Here is a 12492-nt window from a genome sequence, read left to right on the forward strand (position 1 = left end):
TCCATTGTGGTTCTTGGGGTGGGAGAGAGAGGGCCCCCTCTGTGGGGGTGAGCAGCCCCCCAGATTGGCAGCCCCCCTTGGCAGTTCCTCTACCAGCCCACACCCCTCTGACCAGATTTCCTCTCTAGACTTTTGTCTTCTCCCCACTTTCCACCCTCTCCACCAGAGGATACCTTGGATCTGTGAGAGACTCCCAGTCTCCCACAGAGATATGGGGGTGCCCCTTTCCCGAGGCCCCTGCCAAACCATGCCAGACCCTTCCCTGGCTGGGGGAGGCTTCCTAGAGGAGGAAGGCTTCCTGGAGGAAGAAGGCAGGGCTTGGATAAGCTGTGAGGTCTTGTTCCAAAGGGAAGGGGGGAGGGGGAGTGGGGATGGAGTGGGCCACTTGGGGACAGTGTCCCTGGGGAGGACCTGGGGGCTGGAAGAAGGGAAGCCACCTGCAGTGATGTGTAGGTAGAAGTCACCACCTGGTGGCTGGAGTAAAAGTCTGTGGTCCAGCCAGGGTGAGCTCCATCCCCACTGCCCAGCATCCTCAGAGCATCCGGTATCCTTTGCTCAGAACTTTGAGGACTGCTCAGCTTGTGAGAACAAGGATGCTGGCACGCCAGGCACAAGCAGATGTCCAGACTCCTGGGTTCTGGGTGGCCCCTTCTGCCTCCCTCTGGACTGCCTGCACACCGTGGCAGTTAACTGGCTAGTTGGTGGGTGAAGAAGGCCCTCCGGGGATGGAGAGGAACTCTGCTCCAGCCGGATTCCTCTTTTCCAGAACTGGGGACCTGAGAGGGGCAGGCATGGTGCTCTCTGCTGCCACCTGGTGGCAGATGGGAGCAGGGCCACCTCCCTGATCTGGCCTCCCACCTCCTGAGGCCCCCTCACCCCTGCCCTCGCTGGACATATGGACTGGCTGAGCATTTCCCCTTCCCTGTGCAAGCTAGTGCCCTCTGGAAACAAAAATCTCCCACACCCTCCTCCTCACGGCCCTGGTGGGTGTTCCCACAAGAGTCTGCTGGTTTTGGGACAGCCCTGCTGCCGGGGGCATGGGGTGGAGGCCAGCAGGTTTCTCAGGGGCTGGCCACCTGCCCCGAGTGCACCAAGCTGTGCAGCTGGGTCCTCAGCCTGGAGACCCTTGCTGTGGGCAGCAGGCAACTCTGCACACGGAGGGGCGGGGCATGGGCTCTCTCCAGCTCCTTTCCTTGGGGGCGGGGCAGGAGCTGGGATGAGGGTATGGTGGGTCAGGTGGGAGGGTGGCTTAGGGGGTCTGCCCACCCCCTTAGTGGTGGACAGGGATCATGGCAGTTGGGTTTTGGCTTTTGCATCTTATGGTTCACGACTTGCCCCGGCTGTGCGGGCGTGCCGCTAGTTTCAGTTCCTTACAGTTTCTTTGTATCTGTTGCTTGAAGAGATGAGGAGACACCTGTCCAGGTACACGCACGGCAGTAAAGGGTCCCAGGTCCCCAGTCCCCGCCTGTCTCATAATCTGCTTGCTTCCAGGTCTGACATCCGGGGACTCTGTGGCCCCCTGTGATGGTGGGCAAGGCTCCCTCATGCCTGCTGTACATTCATTCCCTGTGGGGTTGGGGTGCAGTGGAGGGGGAAGCTGCTTCCCACCCAGATGTCTTGGGAGGAAAGGGGATTAGGGAGTTCCTAGGGGGGCAATAGGCCTCTCCAGTGGTGTTGGGAATGTGGGAACAAGAGCCGGCCCTCCTGGTGGTCTCCATCCCTGTGGCCAGTTCCCACAATTTTTCCAGAGTTTGTCTTGAGGTTTCAGGGTCGTGGGAGCAGGAAGCGCTGAGGTGCTAGGAGCAGCCAGTGGGGTGAGGGCTCCTGGTTCCCCTGGGAAAGAAGCCACCAGACCTGCAGGGGGAATGGGAGGAGGGGCAAGGAAAGAGTTCCCATCCCTCCTCCCCATCTCCCGAGCCCAGCTCCCTCATCCTCTTGCCACCCCGAGAGTGGAATTTTCCTGGTAGGACCAGTTCTGACTCCAAGCTGGGTCTTGGAGCTGATCTTGAACTGGACAGCCTTCTTGGGGAGTAAAGCAGTGAAAGTGTTAGTCGCTCACTTGTGTCCGACCCTGTGCAACTCCACGGACTGTAGCCCACCAGGCTCCCCTGCCCATGAGGTTTCCCAGACAAGAATGCTGGAGTGGGTACCCCACCAGGCTCCCCTGCCCATGAGGTTTCCCAGACAAGAATGCTGGAGTGCGTACATTCTCTTCTCCAGGGGATCTTCTCGACCCAGGGATCAAACCCAGGTATCCCATACTGCAGGTAGGTTCTTTACCATCTGAGCCACTAGGGAAGCCCATGGTTCTTGACCAGGGGAGGGGTAAGGATAAGAATGCAGCCTGCAATTCCAGGCCGTTGAGCTCCAGCTGGGCCTCTCCTCCCCATGGGGGGAGTGCCCTCCTGACCCGTCCTGGTGCAGGGTCTCTCCCAAAGCCAGCAGTGTCAGCCTAGGCCCCTGCAGGCTGGGCTTCCCACTAGGACAGGCACTCTTCTGAGCGCCTCCTGCACCTGGCCCGGCTGCCATGTCCTCCTCACTCTGGAGTCAAAGGACATGGAGTTGGTGGGAGGTGAGAGGAGCAGGTAAGGGGACCTGCTATCAGGCAGCTGCCAGGTGGCCAGGGGCACGTGGAGCCCTAGAAGGAAGCAGCTCCAGGCGCATGCATGGGAGGGGCTGAGCAGTGGGGGGCCAGGGGACAGAGCAGGCGTCCCCCAGAGCAGTCAGGGACTGGTGGGCCACGTGAGCAGCCCTGGGTGACCCCTCGAAGGGCCTTTCTCCCCATTCCCATCTCAGCCCAGGCCTGAGTCCGCACCTCCTGCCCTAAACCACCCCCACCTTCCTTCCAGGTGGTGCCGTGTTAATTTCTGCACGTCCACATATGGTGCTTGGTGGGAACTCCCAGAAAGCAAGGATCAGTCATCACGTCTATGGAGGCTGAGACGGGGTTGGGGGGCGGGGCGTGTCTGCCAGCTCTGCTGTAAGAGAATCAAACTGTGACAACTTTATCTGCTCCATGCTGAGGTGTGACAGGTCATCAACCCCAGAACCTGGAGCTAAACGCCGTGGGGTCCATCCTGTTATTATTCTAAATGGCAAACCTGAGTCCTCTTGGGCCGGGGTGAAGAGGAGGAGGGGGGCAATGCAGCCTGCAGGCTGACCAGGCCTGGGGCAGGACTCCTCCCCACAGGAGGTGTTCTGGACAGCAGCAGCCAGTGCCAGGGCACTTTTCCTCGCTATTGGGCTAGTCTTCTGGGGTCCTCCTGCAGCGACCCAGCCCTTAGCACTGCCCCCACCCACCCCTCAGGCTTCAGGAGCTGCCTGACTACCTGCTCCCCACTCACTTCCTTTCTCAAAAGGATGGTTTCCTAAGAGAGGCCCATTTTATTATTTCCTGAATAAAAGTGGTTTTTAAATGCATTCAAGATTTAGTAGGAATTTTCATATAAGTAGGCTTATATGAAAGTGACATTGTTAATTGCTCAGTCATGTCCAACTCTGGAGAAGGCAATGGCGACCCACTCCAGTACTCTTGTCTGGAAAATCCCATGGACGGAGGAACCTGGTAGGCTACAGTCCATGGGGTCATGAAGAGTTGGACATGACCGAGCGACTTCACTTTCACTTTTCACTTTCATGCATTGGAGAAGGAAATGGCAGCCCACTTCAGTATTCTTGCCTGGAGAATCTCAGGGACAGAGGAGCCTGGTGGGCTGCCATCTATGGGGTCGCACAGAGTCGGACACGACTGATATGACTTAGCAGCAGCAGCACGTCCAACTCCTTACAGCCTCATGGACTGTAGCCCCCCAGTCTCCTCTGTCCATGGGATTCTCCAGGCATGAATACTGGAGAGGGTTGCCATGCCCTCCTCCAGGGGATCATCCAGACCCAAGGATTCAACCGGGTCTCCTGTATTGCAGGCTGATTCTCTATCATCTGAGCCACGAGGGATGCCCATAGAAGGGAAATATGTGGCAGACTCGCCTGGTTTCCACCTTGTTCCATGCCTAGAGGTGGTCTCTGAGCGGCTTACCTGCCCTCAGACCCAACCTAGACCTTGTTGAATTTGTCTCCTTGTAGAGGCCTCAGCCCCTTGAGGCTATCCCTCTGTCATACCACCATCTGCTGTGTGAAAACACTGTCCATTTGTGTATTTTTATTCTTATTTTAAGTTGTTATTTATTTTTGTGGCCGTGCCACGTGGCATATGTGATCTTAGTTCCCCAACCAGGGATCAAATCTGTGCGCCCTACACCGGAGGCGTGGAGTCTTAATCACTGGATCACCAGGGAAGTCTCTATTTGTGTATTTTCGACGGCACCACCCAACATGAACCCCTGGAGAGCAGGCACTGTGCTCGGCCCATCACCACACATCCCTCACCCCTGGACCCTCACCAGGAGCACACCAGGCACCAGGTGTTCTAAACCCTGTTGGATTTTCCGTCTTCTCGCACTGGCACCCGGCCCCTTGCTCTCAGCCAGAAACCTGTAACACCTGGGGGCCACCCTGTCAGAAGCATTCTAAGTCAGGGCTGATGAGCTTGTTTCCACGTCTGAAGGGTCCCACAACTAGAGGCACTGGCCATAGAGCTCCGTCCATCCCCATGTCCAGTGGTTAAGTGGGTGACCCAGAGGGTCTGGGGTCCCTGTGGGTGTCTCCTCTGCTACCGGAGGGCTGCCCATCTCCTCCTTGACGACTGCAGAGGCCAGAAGACTTGCAGGATGGTGCCCCCTCCCAAGTCCCCACAGGGACAGCAGGATCCCATTTGGCTCTGGGCCCTCTCCCAGGCTTGGGCTGAGCTGGGTCCCCTCAGGGGTGCTCCCAAGAGACAAGTCCTCAGCTTCCTGGGTCAGAAAGTTCTCAGGATGGGCCAGGTCAGAGCTGGCCCCAGGCTTCTCCTGGAATTTCCCATTTCCTGGAAGGAGGGCGAGGGCCTGTTCCTTTGCACTTCCATGGGATAATGGGGCCCAGCCTGGGGTGCTGTCTGGATTTTTGGGTGCTCATTGCTCTGGTCACCAGGGGAGCCGGACACCCTCTTAGCAGGTGTCCCTAGACCAGCCATTCGGGCCAGTTGCTTCTCTCCCTCAGGCCTCAGCTTTGCTGGAGGGCTTCTCCTCTCTGCTCTCCTGGGAGACATGGCTCTGGGCATGCCCCTGCCTCATGGTGGTGGCAGGCAAGGGCCTTGCATGCAGTGTGACGCTGGCCCCAGGCCACCACGTCTCCCTCCAACTGGGATTTCATTCTTGCATTCCGCATCTCAGCAACTCAGGCCTATGCAGGGCCTTGGCTTCCCTTCCAGCTCCAGCAGCCTGCCATGGGCTCAGTAGATGTTTGCTCCACTCTAGTCTGTGGCTCCATCACTTTTCCTGACAGTTTTCTCCCAACCCTTTCACCTGGGCCTGTCCCCCTCCACTTCAAGAGGGTACACCTGGGGCTTGTCAACCCAGACCTTGTGATGAGAAAGTCAGGCTTCGGAGTTGACATCTGGAGAAAATCACCTGAGGCTGAGGACCAAATGTGATCAGTGGGACCTTGACACCAGCATACCCCTGGCCTCTCTCATGGAAAACCAAGCAGGGCCTCTATCGCGGAACACCAAGTCCTAACCCCCGGACTCCCACTCTGCTGGGTGCACATTGGCTGTCGTGGTGCTCCCTCCATGTCCTAGTCTCCTAGCTGTGCTGGTCGCCACTGAAACCTGCTTTAACTGGCTGGGTGTGTGTGGGTGTCAGTGGGGGTCACTCCATGTGTCTGTATGTGTGTTGGTGGGGGTCATTCCCTCTGTGTGTGTGTGTGTGTGTGTTGGTAGGGTTCACTCCATGTGTCTGTATGTGTGTTTGTGGGAGTCATTCCCTCTGTGTGTGTGTTGGTAGGGGTCATTCCATGTGTGTGTGTGTGGGGGGTCATTCGGTGTGTGTGTGTGTGGGAGTCATTCCGTGTGTGTGTGTGTGTGTTGGTGGGGGTCATTCCGTGTGTGTGTGTGTGTGTGTTGGTGGGGGTCATTCCATGTGTGTGTGTGTGTTGGTGGGGGTCATTCCATGTGTGTGTGTGTGTGTTGGTGGGGGTCATTCCATGTGTGTGTGTTTCGGTGGGGGTCATTCCATGTGTGTGTGTGTTGGTGGGGGTCATTGTGTGTGTGTGTCAATGGGGGTCATTTCCTGTGTGTGTGTGTGTGTTGGTGGGGGTCGTTCCGTGTGCATGTGTATTTTGGGGTGGGGGTCATTCCCTGGCCCTGCACCCAGAGCTCTGACCAAGTGCCTGCCCATCAGATAGTTCCTCGACCCATTTTTATTGTTTTGTTTTTGCATTTTTGTTTCAATTTATTTTGGCTGCAGTGGCTCTCCCTTGCTGCACGCAGGCTTTTTCTTGTGATGAGTGGGGCCCTTCTCTTACTGCGGAGCACGGGCTCCAGGTCTTGCAGGCTTCTGTAGTTGCGGCACTCGGGCTTAGTCGCCCTGCAACGTGCAGGATCTTCCCAGACGACACTGGCAGGCAGATTCTTAACCTCTGGACCACCAGAGGAGTCTGCCCCATTTGTGCATGAAGGGGCTCCCTGACTGCGTCACAGGGGGACACCCCCATGGCCAGAGGCGGCCCAGCTGGTGCCCTCAGCCTCTGTGGTCTCACTGAGATCTGATTTGCGGTAGACCCCCTCTTGGGGTACAAAAGAAACAGAACCGACACAGTTTGCTCAAGTGACATATTTCAATATAATCTCTAAAACTCTATGAATTGAACAGATAAAATACCTCTGGGCTATTTTGTTACAAAATATTTGCCATTTGGATTCGTCGCTGGGTGCAGCCACCTTGCTTTTCTTGCCCTCGAGAGGCTGCTCTCGACGGGTGAGGGGGCGTACGTGGCGACGGCAGGGGTGCAGCGAGGATGTATGTACAGCAGGACACGGGGACAGACAGATCGGTGGTTGGCGGGGAAGCCTACTGGCACACTGTCGTCTGGCAGGCTGTGGGGCCAGGGGGGCGGGCTCAGGGCTGAGCACGTGGGCGGGTGCCTGTGCACACCAGCTCCAGCTTGGAGGGGGGCTGGCCCTGCAGGGTGAGGGAAGCTAGGTTCATCTTCATCTCCGGCTCCTGATTCTGCAGGTGGGGACAAATGGGTGAAACCGGGAAGGGGCCAGGTCCCCAAAGTAAGGCCACAGAGCAGGGCCACCTTGGGGTCAGTGCGCATCTGCCCAGGAGGCCACGTCTTAGGGGCTTGAGCAGCACTCCACGGGCCCCTCGGTAGGGGCTGGGGGGCAGGAGACCAAGAGCACCTCCACTGGGCCTTCCCGGAGGGTGGGGTCCCTGCCGTGGCCACGGCTGTGCAGAGGGCCCGAGGCTTGTCCCAGTTGTCTGGGGGTCGGCTCTGGGGCCTGGCACAGAGGCGGGCCCCAAGCCTAGCCGTTTGGCCCATCAGAGGAGGGAGGTTCAGAGGCTGGGAACCCTGCGCCCCCAACTGTGAGGAGGCCCTGCGGCCCCCTGTCCCAGGCCTGCAGGAGTTAAAGCCCCTCGCAGCTCAGGGTCGGCTCCACATGCTGCTGACTCCAGCCTGGTCTGCTTCCTGGGGCCAGCATTCCCAGGGCGCCACTGGGGCACAGGGCAGCCACAGCAGAGACCGGGGGGAAGGGGAAGGGGCGGCAGGGGGGCACGCTAGGGGTGAAGCCCTACCTGGGGAAGGCCACTGAGACACCTGAGCTTCGCATCCTCAGTGGAGAGGACCACGCATGCGCCCGCCCTGAGGGCCCCCCCCCCCCCCACCGCTGGTCCTGACCTGGAAAGTCTGGGCATCGGCAGACACTTTGTCAGCTGTGTGAGCAGATGACAAGGGGCCCCACGACCCCCACCCCGCAGACACATCCTTTTCCTTCTGAGCCCACGCCCCTGCTCCCAGGCCCCGGGCACTGGGCATGTGAACCTGAACCGTGCCGCCCCATTGGTTGGCCGCTCCATTTGGAAAGGCTCTGATTGGAGCGACCCTGTTACAGAAAAGAGACGGGAGGGGGGCCAGGACAACGAGGACTCGGTGGGGGTGCGGGGTGGGGGCACAGACAGGCTCAGGCGGTAAATTGATCACACGTTATGGACATGGGCTGACAAAGACAGAGCCAGAAATACACTCACTGGTGACATCACAGTGACGCCTGTGCTCACACACGTATACACGAAACTAGGCCACCTGGGATCTCTGAGAGGAGGAGGAATCGTGCCTCCTTGCGGCCTTGGGCCTGCGGCTGGGGCGCGGGGTGGGGCTGGGGAGAAGTGAATTCACTCTAGGTCCCGACTTCAACTGCCATCTCTCGGGAGGTCTCGGACCCGGGGCCCCGAGCGGCAGGACCCTTAGGGAGGTCGGCAGTGCGCTGTCAGCTCAGGACCAGAGGAGGGTTCAGCCTGTCGGGGGACAGACCATCCCTGGAAGGGCCGTGACTGGGGCGGGCCGGCCTGTGCTCAGAGGGTTCGCACAGAGGCTGGCCCTGGCTCTGCCAGGCGCTGGGGAGATCAGCGAGCCCTGCATGGTGCTCCTTCGCGGTTTCGAGGGTGTAGGGACACTTGCAGCCACCCCTACTGGACACGGGCCTGCTGCCTTCTGGGGTGGGGGCAGGCATTAAGAGCGCTAGTTGAGGGCGATGGTGCAGGGGGGAGATGCTGAGCCTCTGAGCACCTGCTTCAGCTTGGGTGCTTCTGCGTGGGCACCTCTCAGCCATTCTGTGTCCACAGCCCTCGTGGAGGCCACGGAAGATATTCTGGGGTCAGAGTGGGGAGGGGGAGCCCGACCTGGGTGGGAGTCCTTGCCCTGCTGGTTGTGTCTGCCCCTGGGCAAACCCGGCTTCTTCCTCTTTCTGCGTCTACATCGGGAAGACCCAGCTCTCCTGTGTGTGTGCGTGTTTATGCCCCGGGCACACACTTGACACTCTTTGGGGCTTAGAGCACAAGAAACTCTATAAGAAGTGCATTTTGCAGCTACGTGACCTCACGATTCCTTGGCTCTGTGGACCTGACTGAGAGAGAGCTGAGGGGCGCCCCTTCCCTTCCCCGTTTCCTGAAATCTCAGCAGCCCCGGGGCAGGCAGTGCCCCAGCCCCTGAGGAAGCAGGAGAAGTGCCCCCAGCCCCGGCCCCCTGCCCCAGGCCAGATGGGTCATCGTCCCCGGGGCACAGAGGAGCGGCCTCCTGAGACCGCTGGGCTGAGGGGCGGGAAGGGGCATCAGAGACACCCACCCCTTTCCCCAGGCCTCCCCCTGACTTGGCTGCTCCAGGGATCCAGGGCCAACCGGCCCCCACCCAGTGCTGGGGCAGGAGCCAGACCACCTTCCATGCGAGGCTCGGGTGCTAGCCCATAGCTGTCACACCTGCCTGCCCGCCCTGAGGGCCAGGGCCTGGCAGACCTGGCCCAGGAAGCTGGTTGGGCCCTCAGCTCCTGTCGCCCTCGATCCCTGGTCCAAGCGGCTGGAGGGGTGGTCAGGGTAGAAGAGGCCTAGCTGTGCAGGGCTGGGTGGGGCCCCAGGGAGCCAGGGAGGCCGGCAGATTAGAGGGGAAGGCTGCTCAACTGAGGAACGGAAGCTTGGGCTGAGCAAACGAGGTGCCAGGGATGGGAATGCTCTCTCCAAAATGACAGCGATGGGTGACCAGGAACGCGGCGTGCCGGGCGTGGGGAGCAGCGGGCGGAGGGGCAGTGGGGGCCCTGGCGTGGCCCCCTCCCTCTGCGACAGCAGCATGGGGGGCGGGCGTGTCTACACCAGGCTCCTGGAGCCACTGGAGCAGCGACGTTGGTGCAGCAGGGAGCCAGGCGGGCAGAACTGGTGTGGGTGGTTGTAGGGGGGTGGGGGTGGGGGCAGCGGGGGCCGGTGGACCACCTTGAGTGGGGAGCCTGGGCCGCGCAGGGGCGTGGAGCCGCAGGAGTCGGAGGAGGCTGGGGCATAGCAGGAGAGGGCCTGGCTCAGGAGGGGCTCCATGCGGGCCAGGCAGGGCTTGTCCAGGACAATGACCTTGACTATCTGCTGGCACTGCACCAGGGTCCCGGGGGGCGTGGGCGGCGGCGGTGGCGGCAGCGGTGGGGGCTGCTCCCTCGAGGGGCTAGGCTGCAGGTCTGGCAACGGCGCTCCCCTCTCGGCCCCCGGCCCGGAGCTGTGTGGGGACACCTGAAGCCTGTTGTGAATTGACACCTAGTTTAGAAACAGCCAGAGAAGTATGAAATGTTACAAGACTAATTCCCAGCTGCTGGGAATGGCCTCCCTCCCGGGCCTCCCTCCCCCGCCCACCCCCCAACCCTTTCCCAGCTCCTGTGCCCACGAGGGGTTCGCAGGCCCCACTTCCCATTTCTCCACCACCTAGAGGGCACCCAGCTGCCAGGCAGAGGTGCTGGGCTCGGGCGGAGCCCAGAGCCTGCCATGTTCTGCTCCAGCTGAGCCTCCTGGCTCCTGTCTGTGGGGTGGGCAGTTGGACCAATGGACTCGGGTTATGCAGTCTGATCTCACAGACCTGCTCGGTGGCCCTGGGCCACGCGGGAGCACCCACTAGCCTCCCCACTGGCCTCAAGCTGGAAAAGCAGGAGTAGCTCTACCGCTTCCCTATCTCTCAGGGGTGTGTTGGGGACACGAGGACAGGGTCAGGAGGCAGGTGGCTTTCAGCCTTGCAAGCCCCTCGCCTCCCACCAGCTTTGTTAGAGCGAGGCCTCATCGTCACTGTAGAATCACAAAGGTGTCTAAACTCCAGAATTCCAGGGACCCCAAGGGGTGGTCCAGAGACCTGCCCCATCCTCCCAGACCCCCCAGGGCCATGCCCACACATTCGAAAGCAGAGTCCAGCCACAGTCAGGTCCTTAGCTGCCTTTCTGGCCCAACCTGGGTCCTGAAGAAATCTGCCCTGCTGCCAGAGGGGGAACCCAAAGGACACCCATTTTTCCCCCTGGGTTGGAGTGTGAGGGCGTGGTCCCTCCCTCAGCCCATGGAGGACACTGGGGACTAGCCTGTCCTCTTCTTGCTAGCAGGGATGGTGGAAGAAATAGCAGGATTCTGGAAGGAGGAGGGTTTAATTAATTCCTCATCCCTCCAGCGCCCCAGCCTGTAGATGTGACACACAAGCCTTTCTGGACTCTTGGACCTTTCCAGGGGTGGCTGAGACCCTTATCTCTGGGGTTGCTTCCGTCTGTCCTGGGGGCATCACCCCTCAGGCTCAGGATGGGGGAATGCTAAGGCTGCAAAGGAGGGGACCCTATAGCCAGGCTAAACCACGATGGCCCTGCCCTACACTATCTCAGAGCCCTAAGCCAGCAGGTCCTGACCCTATTTACTGGCAAAAGGTGCAATGTCAAGAACTCCCCCTTCCTGGGTCCGGGTACTGCCCTGATGGGTCACTTGGCTCTCCAGTCCTGCTCCTTATCCCCTGACTCCAGCCCTGTTTCTTTGGTTTTCACAAGCCCCCACTGCCAGGGTCTGCAGGCCGTGGGCTCTACTCTCCATTCTCAACCTTTACCTTGGCAGCGTTTTCTAGGCCTGAGCTTCTTCCCCCAACTACTCCCTGCCCTATGCCAACAAAGGAGTCCCCAAGCCCCTCAGTGCCCCAGACAGGGCAGAGCAGGGCTGCGTCTCCCTCCCTCTTGGGGAGTCCTCTGTGGTCCTCATTGGGACAGAAGGCTTCCTTCCATCCACTGGGGGGTGGGAGGCAGCTCTTTTCCCCACCTGCTTTGAGTTATTCTGAGTTATTCCCCACTCTGTTTCGAGTTATTCTCTGGGAGAAAGTGGCCTGAGACTGTGGGGTCAAGGTTTCTGCTCACTGCTCCCAGACTTTACCGCAGCCCCTCTCGGGGAAAATACCTGACCGCCCCGGTTGAGACCCTCGAGCCCCCCCGTGGCCGCAGCTCTGGTCTCACCCTGCGCCTCCTCCGCTCCGTGTCCCTGATCCCTGCTCCGCTGTCTGCACCTCCCTCCGCCCCACCCAATCTGGCCCATCCTTATCTTTAATCGTTAGTAAGTGAAAAGCAGGAAGTGACAGCAGAACATTCTCTCATTCTGACCCCCCAACTCCCTGCTGATGAAAGAAAGAAGAGAGAGGGGAAGGGATGGAACATGAGTAGCAAGCCTGACAGCTCAGACAAGCTGGAGAAGCGCCTGCCAGCAGGCGGCCAGGCAGTGACGGGGTGGGGGGCGGAGGACGCAGGAGCTTGGGGTCCAGCAGAGAGGCGGGCGGCGAGGCTACCCTCGGTGCAGGGGAGCGGAGGCTGGCGGGGCCCTGGGGCTAGCCTTGCAGATAGCCACGTGGCCCTCTGGACCGGGGAGGAGGGGGCAAAGGGCCCCCAGACCGTGGTCCTCCCTGGGCAGGGGCTCGAAGGCATGGGCAGGGCTGGTAACTTGTGGTGTTTATCTGCAAGGCTGGAGAACGGGCAGCTGCAGGAAGATGGGCAGAGGGGTGGTGGTCGCGGAGGATGGAATACCCACCCTGGGGGCTTGCCAGCTGCCGGGGCAGGAAGCTCCTCCGTGTGAAGGTGCCTCCTCC

General features: G+C 60.2%; 1 protein-coding gene across 1 annotated transcript in view; it reads right to left on the reverse strand.

The window, feature by feature from the left end:
- Nucleotides 1–9731: 9731 nt before the first annotated feature.
- The window catches only part of IQSEC3 (IQ motif and Sec7 domain ArfGEF 3), an 89276-nt gene continuing 86515 nt past the window's right edge, over nucleotides 9732–12492 (reverse strand). Inside the window, exon 14 of the mRNA XM_070370092.1 lies at nucleotides 9732–10163. Within this exon, the coding sequence (XP_070226193.1) occupies nucleotides 9732–10163 (432 nt within the window). The remainder of the gene's footprint in view (nucleotides 10164–12492) is intronic.

The sequence above is a fragment of the Bos mutus genome, chromosome 5 (assembly GCF_027580195.1).
Source record: "Bos mutus isolate GX-2022 chromosome 5, NWIPB_WYAK_1.1, whole genome shotgun sequence".
In the NCBI taxonomy this organism is placed as follows: domain Eukaryota; kingdom Metazoa; phylum Chordata; class Mammalia; order Artiodactyla; family Bovidae; genus Bos; species Bos mutus.